General features: G+C 36.6%; 1 protein-coding gene across 1 annotated transcript in view; it reads right to left on the bottom strand.

The window, feature by feature from the left end:
* UBR5 (ubiquitin protein ligase E3 component n-recognin 5) overlaps positions 1-24,606 on the bottom strand; it is a 147,688-nt gene that overhangs the window by 45,374 nt on the left and 77,708 nt on the right. Inside the window, exons 15-28 of the mRNA XM_024129916.3 lie at positions 22,588-22,697; positions 21,634-21,746; positions 20,476-20,619; positions 20,277-20,388; positions 19,878-20,032; positions 19,420-19,617; positions 14,870-15,080; positions 13,777-13,903; positions 9,682-9,833; positions 9,148-9,243; positions 8,659-8,782; positions 2,502-2,599; positions 1,579-1,727; positions 998-1,089 (exon numbers count right to left, since the gene is read on the bottom strand). Coding sequence (XP_023985684.1) covers positions 998-1,089; positions 1,579-1,727; positions 2,502-2,599; positions 8,659-8,782; positions 9,148-9,243; positions 9,682-9,833; positions 13,777-13,903; positions 14,870-15,080; positions 19,420-19,617; positions 19,878-20,032; positions 20,277-20,388; positions 20,476-20,619; positions 21,634-21,746; positions 22,588-22,697 — 1,881 coding nt within the window. The remainder of the gene's footprint in view (positions 1-997; positions 1,090-1,578; positions 1,728-2,501; positions 2,600-8,658; positions 8,783-9,147; positions 9,244-9,681; positions 9,834-13,776; positions 13,904-14,869; positions 15,081-19,419; positions 19,618-19,877; positions 20,033-20,276; positions 20,389-20,475; positions 20,620-21,633; positions 21,747-22,587; positions 22,698-24,606) is intronic.

Here is a 24,606-nt window from a genome sequence, read left to right as displayed (position 1 = left end):
AAAAGGTTCTGAAGAACCTAGGGACAGGACAGGAATAAAGACACAGACATAGAGAATGGACTTGAGGACACGGGGAGAGGGAAGAGTAAGCTGTGACAAAGTGAGAGTGGCATGGACATATATACACTACCAAATGTAAAATAGATAGCTAGTGGGAAGCAGCCCCATAGCACAGGGAGATCAGCTCAGTGCTCTGTGATCACCTAGAGGGGTGGGATAGGGAGGTTGGGAGGGAGACACAAGAGGGAGGAGATATGGGGATATATGTATATGTATAGGTGATTCACTTGTTATAAAGCAGAAACTAACACACCACTGTAAAGCAATTATACTCCAATAAAGATGTTAAAAAGAAAATAAATAAAGCACAATAGATGATTTTTACGAACCAATTCTCTATTAACTATTTATTACATCTACACATCTGTGGCACAGCTACAGCTGATGTCCCTACTGGGACTCTGAGGCACTGCAAATGTTAGTGCTGGGGTAATTTTATTGCTTCTTAGGTCTGTGAAAACTAAGAAACTAGCCATAGCAACTTTATTGCTGGATGAAGGTTATTATTACATTTAGTTTAAGAAGTAAACAAGGCACATGCCAAACCATAATTCCCTTAATGCCTTCAGCGATTTCCTGCTAATACACCCTACTACAGGGGGCCTGAGCCTTTGGCTGGAGAACACAGACAAAAACATTCTGTATATATGTTTCTTAAAAGACTGATTCTAGTCACAATGTATGATCACATATTTCTTGCATATTAGGCTAGTTTTATGTAAAGAGCAGTACTTAGAACTAGCAAACATTGCAAAGTACTCTTTAAATAAAAAACTACGTTTTAATACATACATCGGCTTAACGTGGACAACTTGAGAAAACCTCATGCTTTCTGAATTATGAAACAATTAAAGCATGACTCAGTACAGATTATTTTAATATGGCAATACGAATCTAAGTAGTTTACAATATTAAAGAAAACTAAAATCACACTCACTTGCAATCATGACCTTTATGACAAACCCTTGCACATTCTGTACAACAACAGAGGGACTCCAGCAAGCCACACGTACGACACTCAAAAATATCCTAAAATTAAAAGGATATATTTTTTAGAAGAATGATATGTATATCTCATCACAATAATTATTTCTGGTATTTTCTAAAACCAATCACAACAACAGCAGAGCAAAATTAATGTGCTCTGGGAAACAGTCACAGATGGGTACACAAATGGGAATCAAATATTACCAGAAGGGCAAAAATTATCTGTATCATCCAAAAAAAGGCTAACAGTTATAAAATCTAAATCAAGAGCTGTGAATCAGATTATACTACCCGGCGAAGATTTCTAATTTTTATGACAGCCCATAACTGGTGTTAACAGTCAACGCCTTTGCCTCATTTATTTAGGAATTAAGTACAAATTAATTTTCTTTGGAGAATTTTATAACTCAGGAGTAAAAGGAAATACCAGACTTGCAATTCCAAAGCTAAGAACTATAACTCTAGCGACGGTCAAAGGGAAGAAAAGAAAACCTAGATAGCATAAATATAGGGAAATATAAAATAACTCACCTGGTTAATGTGCTCTGCTCCAGTCCATGTAAAACTGCAGGTATCATTACAACATAAGACATATAAAGGAGAGTCATCAGGGTTGGTACCTGATGGGCAAACCATGCCCATAAATACATCTTCCTCTTTTTCACTTGAGGACACTTCCGCTAAAAAGATTAAAAACATAATAGTTCATACATCAAGAAAAGACTTACAGCCATCTACTCCTTTCCTCAAATGGAAAAGCTCTAACATTTACACAGTATAAATAAGAAACTACTATATATTAATAAAATAAATTGACATACAAAGTCAACAATGCAAGGAAATCCAGTCAATTCTGGTGCAAAGTAAAGCAAAGCGTAATTATATCATAACCACATATGAGGACAATACAAATACACCAAACATCAGCCTTCTGAGTCATTAGCTCTGTCATGCAGTTAAGATTCAAGTTCTAGCTCTACTTAACAAATTATAGACAATCACATAATTTATTCATAGCCAGTATTTTTTTTTTTTTTTTTTTTTTTTTTGCGGTATGCGGGCCTCTCACTGTTGTGGCCTCTCCCGTTGCGGAGCACAGGCTCCGGATGCGCAGGCTCAGCGGCCATGGCTCACGGGCCCAGCCGCTCCGCAGCATGTGGGATCTTCCCAGACCGGGGCACAAACCCGTGTCCCCTGCATCGGCAGGCGGAGTCTCAACCACTGCGCTACCAGGGAAGCCCTATACCAGCTGCTTTTTGATGGAAAGTTAGAAGATACACTATGCTTGAAAAAAGTATAAGCATATGAATTTCATACACATAAGCAAAAGAATTATCTTGATAGTTTCTAATCAGTATCATTTCCATATACAGAAATTAGGTTTGAATAATTATAGAAGAGAATCTATTCAAATTAAAAAATTAGCAACCCTTTTAGAACTTGAAATAAATTACCTTTTGCAATTTTCTGGGCTGTTTCTAAAATGGTAATTGCAGCAGGATAAGCTCGGCCACTTACAGCTGACATAAATGGGGTCATACCTCTTGCATCCCTAAAATGAGAAAAATTGTATATAAAAATATTATCAATTATTTTCCTTCCTGATTATGAAAGATACATATATTCATGATGAAACAAAAAAACAGTTTTGTCTTAGTAAATAATGTCTCACCATTCAAAGAAAACCATGGGTGGTATTTTCTGGCCTCATATTACCTCACTTAAGAAAGCCACTTCGTGGAACCTTTGTCTCTCTAAACCATGCTCTCCTCTCTTGGCTTTAGTGACACTAAACAATAGACCAGCAAGGGCTCTGGAGTAAACTAATACTTTCTAGACGTGAGCATAGTAACAGGCTCTATCTCAAGCAACTGTGAGAAAGATTATATGAATTGAAGATTATATGAATTATTACTTAAAAGGTCTCAGCACAGTGCCTAGCAAAAAACAAGTATTCAGTAAGTGCTAGCTATTATTATTACGAGTTTCCTCTTTAAAATGTACTTAAACATTCTTCACTGAATTTCTATTTCCTCCTAGACCCCTCGCATTTCCCAGAAGTCAGTCCTCAGCCATTTGTGCCTCTCTCTCTCTTCCGCCATAGCAACTACCACTTCTCTCACAATAATACGGTTCCAACACCTACACTTGTTTACTTGATAAGCCTACTTGGGATTTCCCAGTGGTGTCTTACATTCAACGTGTCTAAAACTCAAATCATCTTTCTCCGCAAACCTGCTCTCTACCTGACTTATCTATGTCACCCAACAGTATCACTGTCCCAAATAACTTCAGACAAAAATTTTGGTTCCTCACAAAGTATTCCTTCTAAAGCAATTTTTTAACTTCTGCATCTAATCTTTCTTTTCCATTTTCAACAACTCAATAGTTTATTACAACACACATATTAAAGGCTATGACAGACATATAAAACATAGCCTTGACTCTGGTTTCTACTCTTGCCTATTTGCATCTCTTTTATACCACCATCTCATTACTATTCTTATAATCCCACTTTGATACTATTAACAATCTAACAAAGGCCATTACTGAGAGGATTCAAGCCCAAAGAACAGAGACCAAAGTAGTGATTTTAACCTATTTTTTTCAGATCCACTGGCTGTTGTTCTCGTCTAATCCTCCACTCTGAATTGGACGAATTACTGTTTCTCATAATATTCATACTTCTCCATGTTGTTGTTCCCTCTTCTCCCTATTTCTCATGGTTCTACTCAAACTTCATTTTCATGAAGCTGCTTTCTGTAGAATAAACACATTTCTCCCTTCTGTTTACTCCAAAACACACTTATGTGTCCCTTTAGCCAGACTCAACCAAGAAAAAAGTTCAAATAAATAAAATCAGAATTGAAAGAGAAGTTACAACCAACATCAAACAAAGGATCATAAGAGATTTACTACGAACGATTACGCACCAATAAAATGGACAACTTAGAAGAAATGGATAAACTCCTAGAAACATACTATCTCCCAAGACTGAATCAGAAAGAAATAGAAAATATGAGCAGAATGATTACCAGTAATAAAATTGAATCAGTAATTTAAAAACTCCCAACAAACAAAGGTCCACGACCAGACAGCTTCAGAGGTGAATTCTACCAAACATTTAAGGGGTTAACACCTATCTTTCTCAAACCATTCCCCAAAAAATTAAGAGGCAGAAATGCTTCCAAACTCATCCGACAAGGCCAGCATCGCCTTGATACCAAAACCAAAGACATCACAAAACATTTTAATTAATTAATCACAGGCCAATATCACTGATGAACACAGATGCAAAAATCCTCAACAAAATATCAGCAAACCAAATTCAGCAATATATTGAAAGGATGATATACCATGATGAAGCAGGGGATTTATCCCAGGATGCAAGTATGATTCAATATCCACAAATCAATCAACATGATACACCACATTAACAAACTGAAAAATAAAACTGTATCATCACCTCAGTAGAAGCAGAGAAGGATTCTGACAGAATTCAACATCCACTTATGATAGAAACTCTCCAGAAAGTGGGTACAGAGGGAACATACCTCAACATAATAAATGCCATATATTGGCAGGCCCACAGTTAAAATAAAAGGTGAAAAGTTGAAAGCATTTCCTCTAAGATCAGGAACAAGAAAAGGATGCCCACTCTCACCACTTTCATTCAACCAAGTATTTTAAGGCCTAGCCACAGCAATTAGATAAGAAAAAGAACAAAAAGGCATCCAAATTGGAAAGACAAAAGTAAAATTATCACTGTTTGTAGATGACATATACTACATATAGAAAACCCTAAAGATGCCACCAAAAAGCAATTAGAATAAATGAATTGAGTAAAGTTGCAGGAAACAAAATTAATATGCGGAAATCTACTGCATTTGTATACACTAAAAACAAACTATCAGAAAGAGATATTAAGAAAACAATCCCATTTACAATTGCATCAAAAATAACAAACTACCTAGGAATACATCTAATCAAGGAGGTAGAAGACCTGTACTTGGAATATGTGGAATACTACAAGACATTGATGAAAGAAACTGAAGATGACCAGAAATGGAAAAATAAACCTTGCTCATGGATTGGAAGAATTAGTATTACTGAAATGACCATACTACTTAAAGCAATCTATAGATTTAATGCAATCCCTATCACAATACACATGACATTTTTCTCAGAACTAGAACAAATAATCATCAAATTTATATGGAACCATGAAAGACCCCAAAACAGCCAAAGCAATCTTGAGGGGAAAAAAAACCCAAAGCTGGAGGCATCATGTTCCCTGATTTCAAACAGTACTACAAACCTATACTAATCAAATGGTATGGTACTGGCATAAAAAAAGACACAGAGATCAATGGAACAGAAGAGAGGGCCCAGAAATGAACCCACACTTGCAAAAATAAAAAACTCAAAACACCTTCTTGTACTAAATAGAAAAGGTGACATAAGGGTCAAGACTGGGAGTCCCCGTTCTGTAATAAAGACACATACCAGGGCTGGAATTCCAGCTATGCCACTCACTAGTTTTTGTGAGCCTGGGCAAGTTAATTAACCCATGACAAAGGAGGCAAGAATATACAATGGGGAAAAGACAGTCTCTTCAATAAATAGTGTTGACAAAACTGAACAGCTAACTGCAAAAGCATCAAACTGGACTACTTTCTCACACCATATAAAAAAATAAATTCGAAATGGATTAGAGACGTAAATATACGACCTGAACCCATAAAACTCTTAAAGAAAACACAGGGCAGTATGCTCTTTGACACTGGTCTTAGTTTTATTTTTTTTGGATCTGCCTCTCCAGGCAAGGAAAACAAAAGCAAAATCAAACAAACAGGACTACATCAAACTAAAAAGTTTTTGAGGAAAACACCAACAAAATGAAAAGCCCACCTACTGAATGGGAGAAGATATTTGCCCATGATATATCCAGTAAGGGATTAATATCCAAAATATACAAAGAACTCATACAATTCAACATCAAACAACCGCAATCTGATTAAAAACCGGACAGGAGACCCGAACAGACATTTTTCCAAAGAAGACATACAACAGATGGCCAACAGACACGTGAATAGTTCAACATCACTAGTCATCAGGGAAATGCAAATCAAAACCACAGTAAGATACTACCTCACATCTGTTAGAACGGCTATTATCAAAAAAGACAACAAATAACAAGAGTTGGCGAGGATGTGGAGAAAAGGAAAGCCTCTTGCAGAAACAGACTCATAGATGCTGAGAACAAACTAGTGGTTGCCAGAGGGCAGGGGGTTAGGAGAATGAGTGAAATAGGTGAGGGAAATTAAGAGGTACAAACTTCCAGTTATAAAATAAATAAGTCATGAGGACAGCATAGGGAATATAATCAGTAATATTGTAATAACTTTGTATGGTGACAGATGGTAACTAAACTTATCATGGTGGTCATTTTGTAATGTAAAAAAATATCAAATCAGTATGTTGTACACCTGAAACTAACATAATAAGTCAATTATACTTCAATAAAAAAAAGAAGAAAAAACCCTTTTATTACTGAGCCATCTCCTTGGTAAATAATTCCCAGATACATCACTTAGGAAATTGTGTTAGCAACTCTAGGAAATTCTCCTGTATCTGTAGTATAAAAATGCAAAAAGGGCCAGTTTGATCATCTCTATACTTATCACCTAAAAGTCAGGCAAAAGAACACTGCCTCTCCTAGTAACATCAGCTTAATAATACAGTGGCATATTGGGTGTTTTCCAGATATTTTATATGTCTTTTAGATAAAGAAGGAAAAAGTCAACCACTGTGAGGGTAGTAAAATAAAGCACTAGTGAAATAGAAATGAACTGTAGAAATATAAAATGGATTAACAACAAAGAGAAAGGGAATAAGAACACAAAATAACTTTTTAGACACCACGAGGAAATTATACAAAGATAATATGCTTAAAAACACCATAAATGCAAAAAAAAATGACAACTGAGAAAATAAATTATAGTAAGATGCTTCTGTCGTAATAACTCTATTTATAATCCAATGACTTATTTTACTAGTGTGAAAAAACCCTTTTATTACTGAGCCATCTCCTTGGTAAATAATTCCCAGATACATCACTTAGGAAATTGTGTTAGCAACTCTAGGAAATTCTCCTGTATCTGTAGTATAAAAATGCAAAAAGGGCCAGTTTGATCATCTCTATACTTATCACCTAAAAGTCAGGCAAAAGAACACTGCCTCTCCTAGTAACATCAGCTTAATAATACAGTGGCATATTGGGTGTTTTCCAGATATTTTATATGTCTTTTAGATAAAGAAGGAAAAAGTCAACCACTGTGAGGGTAGTAAAATAAAGCACTAGTGAAATAGAAATGAACTGTAGAAATATAAAATGGATTAACAACAAAGAGAAAGGGAATAAGAACACAAAATAACTTTTTAGACACCACGAGGAAATTATACAAAGATAATATGCTTAAAAACACCATAAATGCAAAAAAAAATGACAACTGAGAAAATAAAAACAAAGATATACTGTATGTATCCGTATATAAACCATTTTTATCTATGCCTCGAACCACTAATAAATTATAGTAAGATGCTTCTGTCGTAATAACTCTATTTATAATCCAATGACTTATTTTACTAGTGTGGGGCAGCCTTCACTAAAACATAATTTCATAAATTTGGTCATTTTCATCCAAAGGGCAGTAAGACTTAAAACATGAAAACTCCCTCGCCCTCAAAAATAAAAAACCCATAACACCTTCTTGTACTAAATAGGGAAGGTGACATAAGGGTCAAGGCTGGGAGTCCCAGTTCTGCAATAAAGACACATACCAGGGCTGGAATTCCAGCTATGACACTCAACAGTTTTGTGAGCCTGGGCAAGTTAATTAACCTCTAAGCCCATTGCTGCAAATGTAAAGTGGAGATAATATTATCTACTCCAGACAGTTATATCTAGAATAAGAGTTAATGCAAGCAGAGCTTGGCACAGATTAATAACTATCATAAAAACACTCATCATTATGAGTTTGTAAAGGAAGATAAACAATCATGCTGCAGATAGAGATGTAACCTATTAACGGTTAAAGAGCACTTACAACAGAATACTTATCAAAAGCTCTGTATGATCTCATGATGATTCCATAAGCCACGATTTCCAAAAAAACCATAAGAATCATCCTTGGATTTTCACAATACAGATTCCAGGCCCCATTTCAGACCTGCTGAGTTATACTTCTAGTGTAGAGCTTGGGGAAGAATGTGTATAATTTTTAAAGTTCTCCAGGTGACAGTGATATAACTAATTTATGGATTCAACATTTGAGAGCAACTATACTGTGATCTTTTTAACATATAAATATACACCCTCATCAAGCTAACATAAAATCAAACCGTATTCATTTAGTGTACCCTGTATTATATTGAGAAGGCCTCTTCCACTAAAGAGAGCTTACTTAGTAACACAGAAAATACAATGCTAGATTCCGATACATTTTAAATTCAATTAAGATAATTGTTGTTCCATATGTTGCAAGATCAACTTAACAGTAAAAGGAGTAGAGCTAAATCTTCATATCAAAAGTATATTAAACTTCTTACTTGGCAGAGAGGAGTTCTCGTAGATAGGGCTGTAGAACCACACTGTCACATAACAATTTTAATATAAAATGAGCGTTGGCCTTTCGATCCTTGGATTCTACTACAGATGGCTCTGTGGAAGGACCTGTAATTAAGCAGATCCATTTGGTACCAAAAGTGTACAAAACAGAGTGAAAGACTATTCTAGAATAATATACCAAGTATCTATGAAACAAACCACCAGAAAAATATTCTAGTATTGGAAACAAATTAATAACTTCATTACAGAGAATTTAAACACATCAACACATTTTATAAATCTCAACTGATGAATATATGCACATACACACCACAACTTCACTGATATACAGAAGATAATTCACAGAATTAGCTATTTTTCAAGCCAAGAAGTCTCCTTGAGATAAAGTGTACATCTGTAGAAACCTATATACAAAGTGTTTAGTTTTATCTTCCAAATGCCTAGGTAGATAAAATAGTAGAGATTCTCACCTGGAATGGTGGAGGTGCTTGGTCCTTGACCGGTGCCAGTCGCTGCTGTGGTAAGAGATCCCACAGCAGGGGCCAGGATAAAATCAATGTCACCATCTTTCAGTAAACAGAACAGCAGGATGTACATCATTATAGGCAACATATCCCTAACATATTCTTTTAACTGGCCTTAAGGCTTTTCTCTGCAAGCCAAAGGTCAAATCGGACAGAGGCTTAAGTGGATGCTTCTTTTCCAAACTATGAGAGAAGGAATCCACTAGGCAAATTATTGACTTATCTTGATACATTATTAGCTAGCTTCTTACCAGTATAAAAATATGTATTTCAGTAGGAGAGGGATATCTAACAAGACTTTCTAGAATTTGAATTTTTAAGTTACGAACACCTTAAACCAAATCTATGTAAGCTAGTTATAGTACTCATTATGCTAATTTTAACAATTTCAGATTTCTAAATATCCCACTGAAATGTTTATTTCTTTTCTTTCACGACCCTGTCTTTTTGTTAAACACTTAATAAAATAACAGATCTTACCAGGATCCATTGCAGGAGGGTCAGGAACCCAACTAGGGGGAGCTATGGGGGGTGAAACTGGATCTTGGTGGTCACTGGATGAAGCTCCAGCTTCATGTCTACCCAAACCAGCAGCTCTCAATGAACGTCTCATCATTTCCCGTAATCTCAAACTAGAAGAACATGGACAAAATCAGAGCTCACTACCACGTCTAAGTGTAAGGATAAGGTGCACAGAACTTCTCATCTGAGATGAAAGTTTGTTCTACAAGCAAATACTCCAGGCAGGAAAGTGAAGTACAAATGCCAATTCTGGAATCACAGAGTAAGTCAGCAAGGAGAAATGCAACTGGGGGCTCCTAGTACCCAGTTCAGCACTAAAACCACTATATTAAGCTCCCACAGAAACTTAAGCACCGGGAACAAAAGTTGCAGTGAAGTTAAGATTAGGAAATAATCTTTCATACAGTTAAGATAAATGAACAGCTGAACATTAAAACAAAAAAAAATTCTGTCCCCTGTTTATCATCAGTAAGAATTAAGTTCAATAGTAGACATTAGCAAAACATACTGATTAGCACAAAACCAATTGTTAGCCCACTAAACCCTTTTTCTGTGATCTCAAAAGCAATGGAACTAATAGCCACACAGTAAGTAGTTTTCAAACAAAGACCAATTTAGGTTTATTTTTTATACAAAAAAGTTTTTTTAACAGTACAACTTCATCCCAAGGAAATTAATGAATGAAACTGGAGCTTGTAAAATGTGTTGTTAGATTAATAATCTGGGCGTGATTTTTTTTTCTCCTGCTATACAGGTGTGCACATCGCTAAAAAGATAAAGAAATAATCACAAACACAGACCTCATTAGGGGAACTAGTAAACTTCCTGTACAAAAATCTATACCTCTGAATAAAAGCTTACAAAGGCTACAAAATTAACACATTAAAAACTAGCAGCAATTAAGAGAGAGCACATAAGGCAAATCCTTTCACTTGGCCACAATTTTAGAGCTTCTAAATGAATAAAGAGTAAGAATTCAATTTTAAGGGCCAGGCAACACATAAGGGACTGCTTTCTCCCAGGCAGATTTAATCCCAAAGACATGACATTTCTGGTGTGAAAAATCTAACACCTTACCCAGGTGAGCATTATATGTCTGCAAATAAGTAATTCAGAAAGATTTGTATTAATGTTCGAATCTCTAATTATTATTTAATCCGAGGGTAAGTGTGTTTTTCCATAGCAATACATTTTCAGTTTTACGAGTAAAATTTTTTTAAAACGCATTTACAAAAATTTCTTTTAGAAGCTATTTTCAGGAACCCATCTATTTCATAAGGCTTGTGTATGATGATGTACCTTTGGGAAGAGAAACATTTTTTGGAAGATTCTGCAAAGTAAATTTTAATGTCTCAAAAAATATACTAGTTATTATAGTATGCACTATTAAAAAATACCTATAGTTAATTCTTTTATGGTATTGGTGTCTTCTCTCTCCCAACTTAGAAATCTGAGTTCAAGAGTTTTTATAATATGGAGGGGAGCAGGGAACAGTGATTATGATTCTTTCAGTCAAGGTCACTTCCCTGTCCAAGATATCACCCAAAGAGCATGGCAGGCTCCTTACCAGTAACAGCACACACCCGGGTGACTTCACACTGTGATGCTCCTACACAATTTTAAGTAAGTTCAACATAGACACTTGGTATCGTAATGTGTCTTACTCAAAACACACAGAGAAAAAAATCAGCGATAATTGGGAGGCACTGCAAATAACCTGAAAATAAATGCATGTTTTGGGCTTATCAAGAAGAATGCTTACACCAGGGTCGCAAACACAATGCCTACTGGGCCTGGAAAGTAAAATAAACTGAGGAAAGGGCAGTCAGGTGTAAGAAGTAGGGGGTCATGGCAAACTAGAGGCATACATGCTCATCTAAAGGCATTCAAATTTTAAAGAAAAAAAAAAATTTAACATTGCACAGGCCAAACAAAACATATATGGGCTATTCTCCAACCTCTAGCCTAGAGCAGATTAAGAATAAATGAAGGTAAATTGAGACCATAGTCTCATCTTGAACTTGCAAACTCCCAACTTTGTTGTTGTGATGTAGTCAATTCAATATTATATGAGGGGGTCATTCCTTGTCATTTAAAAAAATTGTCCTCTACCTCTTTTCTTCATTAGGTCTTGGGAACATTTTTAAGTACAATGCCCAGCTCCTCATACAGATTCTTTAAAAACAAAAAACAAAAAAAACAAGAAAAAGAAAATTATTCTTCAAGATGTTGTACACAATTCATGAAGATTCACCTGTATCCTCAGTGGCTGAGGACAATACTGAGGAGATACCACCTTGGCTGCTAAGATTCAGAGTTTTGACATTTCTTCGTATAGGCTTGCCTGGAGTCATCGTATTTTCTGACAATATGGAAGAATTCAAGGTTGATGTAATTTCCTCTTTGTAAGCACGTTATATCCATGCTACAGAAGCCTTAGAATCCAGTCATGTTCAAACATACCACTGTGACAAAAAAGCGAAGGTCATGTGTCTTCCAGATTAATAATCTCTAGAGTACATACACCTGCAATCAGATGCATCAATCAAGCTTTCCACTAAATCTGCCCTTTGTACTCAGGCACTATTGAGTCACATAACAAAACTTCTGAGTCAAATCATCATCTGAAGGCATTTAACCGTACTCCATTCAATAGTGAAATGGCATCAGGTTTGAGCTTACAGCTCATGAATCCCCGCCTGCATACTCATCAAGGGGTATCGCCTAGAAAATCCATGGTAGGCTAGAGGAGGGTTTCACTTCAGTGAAGCAGAGTCTGTGGACTTCCTACTGCCCGGCGTGGATAATAAGACTCCTGTGCTTTCATCTGTTCAACCGGCAGCCCTGAGTTTGAACTGGTTAAGAGCACTGCAGTGAAATCTTCGGCAAATGCCTCAAAGGAGCTTACTCTGCAAATTATTTCTGTGAGCAACACATCACCCACTCTTGAAGCTCCTTTTAGTCTTTGCCTTCAAAATAATCCTTACATGAAAAAAAGATGGCAGCACTGGCATTGGACCAACCATATCAGAGTCCAACTCGATTTGCACCTGTATTTTCCCTGAGGAAATGAAATACCTGAAATAATTCAGACACTAATTTCTTCATGAAGAATTTAAGTTGCTTTCCATTTTAGACCAAACATTTTGCCTAGTGTAGTCCTAAACAAATGATAATTTCCATTTTGCATAGTCTACATAATGTTTCTGTACTATTTTAAACTATAATTTGGTTACCCATAAATAGTTCTTGATAAACCTCACTTCAGGATGTTTTTGAACCTGGGAAGCTATCAAGTTGGAACCAATTTTAGAAGAATCGTTTTTAAAGGGAAAGTTGAATATAGAACAGAAAATAAGCAAAAGAGTGTCTTCGCTTTAAATAGACTTTACAACCTATCACATTAGCACAGTGAGCAGTGCTTCCATTAATGATTTGTGAAGTATCCAAGAATTTTGGCTCTCATGTCTAATATAAATGTGTTTTCCTTCAGGGGGGAAAAAAACTACAAACAGCTGTATCCTGAATTCTTTATAGTCTTCATCTATTCAAACATCTAGTAATTTTTAATGTGTTATAAAGTGTCCATCCCACAACTCAGAAAGCCTGAAAATTTTAAATACCAAACATTCATAATATACATCAGCCTTTCATTTCTTCCCAGATCTTTAGGACGTCTGAGAAACTGAGCTAAGTAAACAATCTGAAAATAAAAGATTGAGGTTCTTTCAATTATTATAGTACTTGTTCTCCAACTAAAGAAAATAACTTCCTAGGAAACATGAATGATGAATTTAAAACACATTCAAAGAATCAAGTTTGAACTACTTGTCTAAATTACCTCATATTTTTGAAGGATCCTAGGTCCTACTGTTTTACACCTAAACTCTAACTAGATATTGTCAGGTATTTTTCCCAGGCTGATATTGGGAGGAACAAAAACAAAACAAAAGGACCCACCAATTCATGCATATGATAGGAAAGAGATACATTTCTTTCTGTACTTGGATTATGTTTCCACCAATTAAACTTTCCTGGTAAAAATCACATTACCTTCGGCTACTTGATGATCCAGCCCGATTACCTGGGCCATTACTTGAAACAACTGATATTGCATTTGCGATGGCCTCAACAGCAGAAAGCCTTTCTGCAAATGTATTTCTTTCGGAGCGCTCTGCTTCTGAAACATAAGAGAAAAAAATTAGGATCAATTTAAACTTCAAAAATAACTAAGAGATGAAGTATGTACAAGCCATTAAATGCTAACTGCTAAGTGTTTTAGTATTCTAATTCACATACTAGTGATAACAGCTTAATTTTCCCTCCTTAGAGCAACAAACACTTAAGCTAGATTGAACTATGACCTTTAATGTGAATTATTTCCTTATTCTGCCTTACTTTTCAACCCCCAAAGATAAAAAATAAGGTTAGTCACAAGTAGGCTGAAATTTAGCTTTCACTAAATTTGCTTGCTTAGTGAAGGAAGGAAGACAAGGCCTACATATCAGTACCTCAGTCTTAATTTATACACTACTTATAATCCTTTAGTCAGTCAATGATAACGAGATAAAAAGGTCAGAAACATGCAAACCACTGTTCAAAAACGTAGCTACCAGAATATCATCTGCAGAATTCAAAATAAGGAAAACCATTATGAATTACACAGTTGCACTTTAGGTTTTCAGTTTCCCCCTTCACTTAGCCAATTAAAAACTTTATGGCAAAAAGCTTATTTACTTTTCCAAAAACATCTAACAACTCACTAGGTTATTTTTCCCTCTATATTCTGAAAATTGGGATAAAAGTTGCCTCAATATAATTTGACTTAACTTGCTAAATAATTCCCATGGTAATAAAAGTCACCTGCAATTATAAAAATCAGTAAAGCTATTATCATATATTTAGTTTGTACTTAACAGAGAAATTAGAATTTAAGGCAACAGAAACACTGATAAAAATTTTATTTATTCATGTTACGTGTTCACCCTAACAGGCATTTTCACCTTCTGAGACTCCTAGATTTTACAAAGCAAAGTAAAAGTACATACAAATTCTTTACAGTGATTTTCTTTCTTTTAATAATTTTTATATTTTCAAAATTGCCCAAAATTCCTCTTAAAGATCATGTTACAGTTCTTAATCTCACCCTCTTCTTCTTTAGTTTCCTTATTGCTGGTTGGAAAGCAAACTGATACACAAGCATGCAAAATATTGCGATTTCCATCACATCTGTGGCTGATGAATGTCTGCAGCATCTGTAGATTCTGCTCTAAAACAACCGCTTGCTCAAGATTCATAAGATATTGTCGACAGGCCTCATAGTCACAGCGTAGGATGTGCTGCATTAAGGTTTGTTTCTGTGCTCAGACAAATTAGGAAGAAAACTTCAATGAATTTGTATAGCACATACACATGTCAAAAAGTTCACATGGCCAACACAATAATATAATCAGCTCTGCAGATACAGAGACAATTTAAGGTGGCCTGGCAAGAGAAGCTGAACTTGAAGGTACCCTTAAGCACAGAATACAACTGACAGGAATGGAAGAGTGGGTAAACCTTCTGTAGAGGACCAATAAATATCTTCAGCTTCTGCAACTAACTCAACTCTAACTGTGGCAGGAAAGCAGCCAGATATACAATGCATAAATGGGAGTGGCTGGATTGGACCTATAGATCATAGTTTATACAGCACCCTTATTTACATCATATATAACTATCAAATTAGAACTCTATTAATATTGTTAACCAATTAAGCACAGGGTATACATTTTATTCCAAGCTTATTCTCTCCTTGTGCTCTTTAAGGTTACATTTACATCACACTATGGTACATGAAAACCAAAACCTTCAACTCTCCCCAGAAATAACGACAGATACAATCAATCCCCAAAGGTGACAACTAATGTACTTCATTGTCAAAGATATGGTAGTAATGATCAAGTATTTATATCATCTTCTACCTGAGAAACAGCATGCTGTGGATGGAATATCCCCCCCCCGCCCCCCGCCGGCCCAATTCATGTTGAAGCCTAATCCCCAATGGGATGGTATTTGGAGGTGGGGCCTCTGGACAGCCATTAGGTCGTGAGGGTGGAGCCTTCATGAATGTGATCACTGCCCTTAACGGGGGCTGAAGAGACCAGAGTTCTCCCTTTCCACTGTGTGAGGACACATGGCCATCTGTGAACCAGTGAAAGGGCCCCCATCAGACACCGAATCTGCCCACACCTTGATCTTGAACTTCCCACCTTCCTTAACTATGAGAAGTAAATTTCGGTTGTTTATAAGCCACTCTGTCTGTAGCAGCCTAAACAAACTAAGACACAGCATAAATAGACCAAAGAGTTCAAATGTACTTTTTTCAGAATGTAAACTATAGTTATGGGATATTCAATCGACTGAATGTAAAGCATTAGTTATGGAAAACAAGCAAATTTGTTCATTTTATCTAAATTTGGGAACTGGAAGAAAGCAGGTGGGAAAAGAATGCATGTGAATACAAAGGAAAGAAGAGAGATGCTTTTGAACTTGCCAGCTCTCCACAAACAGCCCAGATAACCCGTCCCTTCCCCCAACCTTATGGGGATGAGAGGAAGTAACACTGGGGGAAGAAGGGCACAAGAAAATACAGCTAAAAAACTGTTTTCAGTACTTGACACACGTGAGATAAGCCATTCTGACTGTGGAACTAACTATGATCCTGAAGTGACCCCATAAATTGCAAGCTCCAGTTCAAGAATATGAGGTGGGCCACATAAGACTAAATTTGCCAAAGTCTAGTGGCAAATATGCATTAATCAATACGTTGAGAGAATACGTCAAAGTCTCTCCAAAGAATAAAAAGTGCAGTACAGTTAAAAATAACTAAAAATAAGATATTTTGCTGCACAATGCTGTGATATATAGAATGTTTTCAAGCAATGGCTGAAGCAGCTACTCTACAGGGAGCTCTCATCTCCAACATGCTGGGCAGTACATGGGCTCTCACACTGACAGTATCAATACCACGCTTACTATGTTTATTCTGCATCACTGTATGTTGTCACTTATTCTTATAACACAAAGCAGAGAGTTCAGCAAAAATTTCTTGCACATCTACTGTGCACCAAGCCCTAGTAAATGAAGGCTACTTAGAAAGATAAATAATGGCACACTTTATCGCCACCCTTGGGATGATGGCACATTTTATCTTTACCCTTGAAATGCTGACAAAGTGCAGGGGTCACAGAATCAAATGCCTACAGAAGCATATGCAAAAGTATAAGTGAGTGGAGGAGGCTGGCTGTAAGAAAGGTAACGCAAACTGTATAATAAATAAATGGTGACTAACACTTGGACGTAGAGTAACAAATTTTAAATAGTGGGAACTGCAATGAACTGGAGACACCATGTAGAGCCTCTAAGAGGACTTAAAGTTTTTATGATGGCCCAATATCACCAGATCTTCTAATTCTTTAAGAGCACCTGAAAATCTGAGTTTTAAATATAAATCCTGTGATTTTTGAATGTTGGCAACCAATCAAGAATTTTTAAATGTGAAAGCTATTTCTAGGGGCCACATTCAGGCCACGGCCACCTCCTTTAACCCCATACCCCTACCAGTTTGGAACCACACTAGTCTAGTAGGTTAACAATCAAAGCTAAACTAAGAATATGAGCACTGTGTCTCTAAACAAAAGCTCATGGGTATCTCTCAGGAGCACCTAGATTCAGATTATTTTAGACGCAGTTCTAGTAAGTTTGCTTATCACCTCCAACCTAACGGAGGGTAATAAGCTCCCATTCTAAGCTCCATTTCTATCTTTTATAGAAAAACTCCTCAAAAGAGTTGTCTAAGTTCCTCAACTCCCACTTTCTCCTTAGCTCACTCTAAGACAGGCCTGCATCCCCACTGTCAACAATGACCTAGATGGAGCCAAACCCAGAAGTCAGTATTCAGTACACGCCTTACTGTCCTACGGCATCATCTGATACACTTGAACAACACATCCTGCCTGACACATGCTCTTCGCTTAGCTTCCAAGACAACACTCATTCGTTTTCCTCCAACTCCTTCTCAGTCTCTCATGCAGGTTCCTTTTTATCTCCTGGTATTTAAATGCTGAGACTATTTTCATGGCTCAGGCCTTAGATCTTTTTTCTCCTCCATGACTTTAGTAATCTCATTCAGTATAAGTCCTTTAAATATCACAGATATACTGACAACTCCTAAGTACACTTCTCCAGCTTGGTCCCCTCTCTCCTGGTCTTCCAACTTACACATCTAACTCTCTATTCACCAGCTCCTCTTGGGTATCTGATAACAATCTTAAACTCCTGATCTCACCCTCCAGAACCTGCTTCAATCCTACAGTCTTCATCTCGATGAACAGCAACTTCATTCTTCAAAACCTTTTGCCCTCTGCTTTCTCTATTTGATACCCTATATTTAGCCATAAGCAAATACTGTTGGCTCTACTTTAAAATGTATCTAGTATATCTAGAGTCTAATCACTTATTATTCCACCTCCTAGGTCAAGCCAACATCACCTTCCACCTGAATTCTTTTAATAGCCTCCAAACTGGCCTCCTTACTTCCAACCCATCCCCCTTGTATTCTCAGCATGTCATTAGTGATCTTTTGAAAATGTAAAGCAAATCAGGTCAATCTCTGCTCAAATTGCTCCAATAACTTCCAGTGGTGTTGCCTCCACATCTAACAAATACAAACACCCCAACCACAATATGTTCAAAACTAAACTCATCCTTTCCCCTTATCCCATTTGTTTTTCCTATTTTTCTGGGTTTTTTTGGCTGCACCGCACAGCATACGGGATTCTAGTTCCCCGACCCAAGATTGAACCTGTGCCCCCTGCAGTGGAAGCAGGAAGCCGCAACCACTGGACCACCAGAGAATTTCCAGTTTCTCCTATTTTTCATCTCCCTATCAACCACACCTAAGTCAGAAGCTTTATAACCCCTTCCTTTCATTTACTGCTGACATCCTGTCACCAAGTTTTAGAGCTTCTACTTCCTTAAGTTCCTTAAATCCATCCCCTCTTCCTTATTTCCAAGAGTTCAAGCTTACTTTGTTTCTAACATGGATAATTACATTAGCTTTTTTATCTGGTCTCTAAACTTCTGTTCTTCATCCACTGCTCATCTTCTTTAAAAACACACAAAAAACCAGATTAAAATCCTTCTCCTCCTAGCTTTCAGGGGAATGCTCAGGCCCCTTAGGTTAACATACAAGGTACCCCAGCGCCTTTCTCCCACCTTATCACTTGCCACTCATTGTATAAGCCCGCCCTACCTTCTAGTTATATCAAAAGAATGTACGTGTTCTCCCAACATGTACATTCTGAGATCCACAAAGGCTGCTCTTTGTGCCTGGGATAACACTTCCTACCTTCATCCTGCATCTAGGAGACCCCTGATTCTTTAAAACTATATCCAGGCATCACCTCCTCAGAGAAGCCTCTACAGTCACAGTTTGATTTACAGCCCTCCCTTTTGTACTTCTACAACATTATGCATGCCTTACTCAAACGCTTAAATCACACTGTAATCAATGGTATATGCATCTCTCTTGTCCTAATAGACTATTAGTTCCCATAGGGAAGCGGCAATGAATGATCTATTCAAGATCGTTTCCCTAGACTCCAGCAGTGCCTTCTGAATTGAAATGCCAAGTAGTTTCAAAAGTCAGATTACCTCTACAGCCATGATGATAATAGCAGCTTTCTTTTTGATTGTTGAATTGGCAGGAAGATTTATTAAAGAATGTACACCCATTCCAAGACTACTAATAGGTGGAAGATCAAGCCAATCAGGATCCCTTATTCCTCCCATGCAGTCTTTGGCCATGGGGTAGATAGTGCCATTTCCATCTCGAAGAATAATAGGAGACTCCTGTAACAGAGGTGAAAATAAAAAAGTTTGGCTCCCAGTCAAAAATGTTATGTCTGATTTTTACAATAGTTGTATTTATTTTCAAATTAGATTTTATATGTTTGTAATAGTGACCAAATAGGAAACTTAATATTAAAATATGCTGAATATTCTAAATTCTTCAATGTTTAATAACAAGCAAACTAGAGCCAAACCCTAAGCGTCACAAAAATGCCAATGTTGTCATATAAATTTTCAAAAGCAAAAATAAGCCTCTATACCTGTCCAGCAGTAAAGATGGCTACATTCCTCTCATTCTGACCAAGGAAAGCAATGCTGCTTGTAGGGAAATTATTTTCCTGTTCTGCTTTTCCTGTAGCAAGATCAAAGATACAGTACCGTACCCAATTTCCAGTCTTCAAAACCGCATGCACACCTTCAGAAACACATAAATGTAAAAAAAAAAAATGTTAAACATCTTTAGTAAACTCTAGTAAGTAACTACCAAATTTTACATCTCTAGCCACATTTCAAAATGTAGATACATTTCATTCCATAACGTTACACACAGGGGACAAAAACTGCCAAATGCCCCAAACCACTTTATCTAATTCCCATTTACTGCACAAGTATTAACAGAACATGGAGTATGCCAGTTAGAAAAGTTACAAAATCTTTACCTTTGGAATCCACATTCACTGCTAATATTTCTGTTTTTTCAGGTATACAAAGCTTTTTAGGAGTCCTTTGGAAACAGTCGGGAACTTTTGGTGTTCCCCCAGTTTTGACAACCTGCGTGACAAAAGGAATTTTGCTCTCAAATCTGTAACATACTCAGGGTCCCGACATTCACCTGCTGAGTGAGTCATCTACACTTACCTGCAGTTCATCAATTCTAAGTAACCTACAATCCTGAAGGAGAGAAGAAGGGTCAGCATCTGAACCAGAGTTGTTCTGACAGTTTGTATTACTGGACGTTCCTGGAAATTTTACAGCAACATAGGCTCCATCCACTTTCAGCACCTAGAATACAGGTAAATACGATAAATGTTAACACTAACTCATATGAAATCAATATGCAAGTTAGAGTCATTGAACCAATTTAACGCTGAAGGCATTTAATTCCTTATGAGTATGTTTCTTCAATGATCGTCAAGTTGTAAAATTAACCTGAACACACTCACCAAATATACTGTTGACATCTACATCCATGACATATTATCCACGGACAACATAGGTAGAGTGAGCAGTGCAGAGAAAGCCAAGCACAGGACTTGAAATCAGAATACTTGAGTCCTACCTCTGCTACTTACTGCTTTTGATTGTAAGCCAATGTGATCCTCTTAGAAAAACAGAGCTTCCTGTAAACTACAGTTCTATTTGAAATCAAAAGGCCTTTGTAAATTGCAGGACATGCTGTATCTACTCTGCCCTTTAAGTCCAAATGAAAGACCATCCCATTTCAGAAACTAAAGAGCAATCAGGAAAAGTTACTTTGCAGGTATTCTACAGCTATAGTCCCATTTTGTTTTTAAGAATGTGAGAAGACAAAGGTGAAATTAATGGCATTCCAGCTGATGAACTCTACTCACTTGGTTTCTTGGGAGGCAAGACCCTCTCCAGGAAGAAGGGAAGAGAAAGTGGAAGCTTAAAGACAGTAGCAAGATTTTTAAATGTTATGGAAGATCATCTCCATTAAAACTGTGTAAGTCCCAAAGAATGGACTGTATCAAAAAGTAATGTTATCTCTTTGCAACTTTTCTGTAAATCTAAAATTATTCCAAAGTAACACTTTTTCAAAAAAGCAGAATATCACCATAAATGCTCAAGGAGAGGTATAATAATCTTCAGTTCATCTGTCGGGGACAAAGGAGATACATGCATCAGATTAAAGGATGGGACTAAAGAGATCATTGGAGGTGATAAATAAAGCAGCCTGAGGAAAGGGCTGATGAGCACTCACCAACCGTAAGTTCTTCGATAACCAATACCATTACAGTTCACTTAGTAACGAATTCTTAGATATTCTGAACAAACCTTGCCAACAGGAACATTCTTAACATCTTCCACAAAAACGACTTCCCGAAGAGACCACTGCTCTTCGTTCACCTTTTCCTCCTCTTTTGGGGCAGGGGTGGACCGTCGTCGTTCTTAGACAACAACAAAATGGTAAGTACCAAAAAGAAAATGTGAAAGAGACTTTATAGATTTCATCTAAATATATGAAAAAAGATCATTTGTAAAGGGATACATAATTGAGATATCTAAATAAATTTCATGAATTACTGCTTTATGAATTGAGCTTTCATAACTAACTTCCACTTTAAATGAATTCATAGTGAAAAATATCCATGTTCGTTAATGCCTAACGATATTAACACTACTATAAACAACTGCAAAGAAGTACTTAAAAATTTAAAACTTATTCTGGACCCTCAAAATTAGGGCTATCTGACCAATGTTTAAAAAAGAGGATCTGCTGGGCTGTTCTTAAAACTAGCACATGACTATTAAAAACTAACTTTCAATTTCCTCAAGTACAAAGCAATTAAAACTAGAAAATAAATGTACTTTGGAAAGCTTTTTTAAAAAAAAACTCTTTAAATCCAAGGTGCAGTAGTAAATCTAGGTTTCTAAATTCTACAAATTCTGAGCAAAAGTTGTGACCAAGCCATAACCAATCTACAATAACAGTCCCAACAAAGGTAGGCAGATATTCTAGAGTGGCAATTATTTCCTTCTATTATTGCAATGCACTTTACACATATTGCAGAAAATTGTATCTTGCAAAAACAAGAATACTCAACACTGTAAATACTGTTTTTCTATTTAAATAAAGTTGCACACTGAAAAAAATCAAACTAGTAGGAACCCAATTTATATTAAAAGATATTAAAAATGGTCTGAGTTGCCTCAAATCAGAAACAAACTGAACACAGCTCTCTGCCTGGGATCTTACTTTGACCAATGTGTACTACACATAAAACTTACTATACGGCATTGATGCACTGCTGGCAATTGAGGATGCATCACTACACGTGGATGCTGGAGATGGTGGAGGACCCATTTCTGTTTTCACAGGTTCCTGCTTACTTTCAGGCCTGCAATTAGAAGTAAGATTCTCCTTATAATTAGGAAAATGACATATTAGGAACTTGTCAAATGGCTTATTTTTAAGACTCAAGTTTATTCTCATTAGGGAATGAAATAGTAAAAACTTATACAAAATGGTATTATTCTTTAGGATGCAAACTGAAAAAGATACACATTGCATAGTTCAAATTTTTATTAATGTTTTAAAATAGGAAAGAAATATACTATGTGAAGCTATCAACAACTTGGAACAACGGTTCAGATAAGCCTTATCTAGGGATAACAACAAAAGCTACACTCAATTTACCAATATAGCTTTATCATAAGCCTCTTGAGCAAACAAGTTTCACACTTTAGTGAACTCTGACTTGGACATTGCAATTTAACTGAAAAGATGATAAAGGCAAATAAATAAAAAGTCTACTATATCATTAATTTCCTAGAGTTCAAAGAAGGAATTCTCCTCGCAATGGCTTATAAAACTTTACCACCAGATGGTCCAAGAATAATCACCTGCTATAACTGAAATGAGAGATTATAGTATTAATAAACTATCCCTCTTCCTTGAGTTATTTCATTAATGCTATACTCGAGAAGATAACTACAGCAACTACACAATATTCTACAGATGGTAAAAATATAATACTTTTATTCATTAAAAGGCAGAAGTCAATTTTTAGAGAGAAAAGTCATGTATTACTCAGAAATTTGTCATATATAGGTCATGCTGGTATACATTATAATCAGGGACATCATCTTAACCCCCTCATCTGCTATTAACCAACCCCACCAGGAATTTCACCTGAGTTTAGAAATAGTCCATAGAAAAACAGCGTTATTTTTACCAGCATCTTAGCAAAGTGCTCAGTACAAGCACACATGAATACTCATGGCTGCTCTGCAAATTCTGTGACGGTGGAAGCAAGCCAGTACTGACTCATCACGAGCACGCTTAAAGTCAGCACGTTTCCATGACTAGAAGAGTCTACTGACATGAAAATGATTATCTTCTTAACATTTAATTTCACTTAGCTCTTTTACTAAGTTTATTAATAGAGAAGGCAAATTTCAAGGAAGGTTCTGAAAAACTTAATAAATCACAGGATATAAATACCACATCCTATTTTAATCTCGTTTTCTATTTGTGCACATCAAAAAGATTTCAAATGCTCTTTACAAAGTTTCATAAACAATGAAAATGTATTTTGTTATTTTTAGGATAAAAACAATCAATGCAAGTAGAGGGAAAGTCTATCCACCTAGTTTTAAAAACAAGACAATATATGGAATCTAAAAAAAGAAAAAAAAATGATCATGAAGAACCTAGGGGCAAGATGGGGATAAAGACGCAGACCTACAAGAGATCGGACTTGAGGACACGGGGAGGGGGAAGGGTAAGCTGGGACGAAGTGAGAGAGTGGCATGGACATATATACACTACCAAATGTAAAACAGATAGCTAGTGGGAAGCAGCCGCATAGCACAGGGAGATCAGCTAGGTGCTTTGTGACCACCTAGAGGGGTGGGGTAGGGAGGGTGGGAGGGAGACGCAAGAGGGAGGGGATATGGGGATATATGTATATGTATAGCTGATTCACTTTGTTATACAGCAGAAACTAACACACGACTGTAAAGCAATTATACTCCAATTAAGATGTTAAAAAAAAAAAAGATGGCATGTCACATCCTACTCAACACTTTGGTTTCTCCCTTTGAAGAAGCAAAGGAATAGAGCTGCCAAGTAAGGATCAACTTATGACCTAAGAGAAGTCACGTATCACTAGCCATCCACAGGCATCTCCACCATCGTGCTGAACACCCAGACCAAGAGTATGACCTGCCCTGGGATAAAACGTGGGAGTTTAGGGGCGATGGCAATGTGGTATTTTCACTTATGCCTTTGCCTGCAATGAAGTA

The sequence above is a fragment of the Physeter macrocephalus genome, chromosome 15 (assembly GCF_002837175.3).
Source record: "Physeter macrocephalus isolate SW-GA chromosome 15, ASM283717v5, whole genome shotgun sequence".
Classification (NCBI taxonomy): domain Eukaryota; kingdom Metazoa; phylum Chordata; class Mammalia; order Artiodactyla; family Physeteridae; genus Physeter; species Physeter macrocephalus.
The sequence above is the reverse complement of the archived record's forward strand: the minus strand, read 5'-3'. Positions and strand labels throughout refer to the sequence as shown.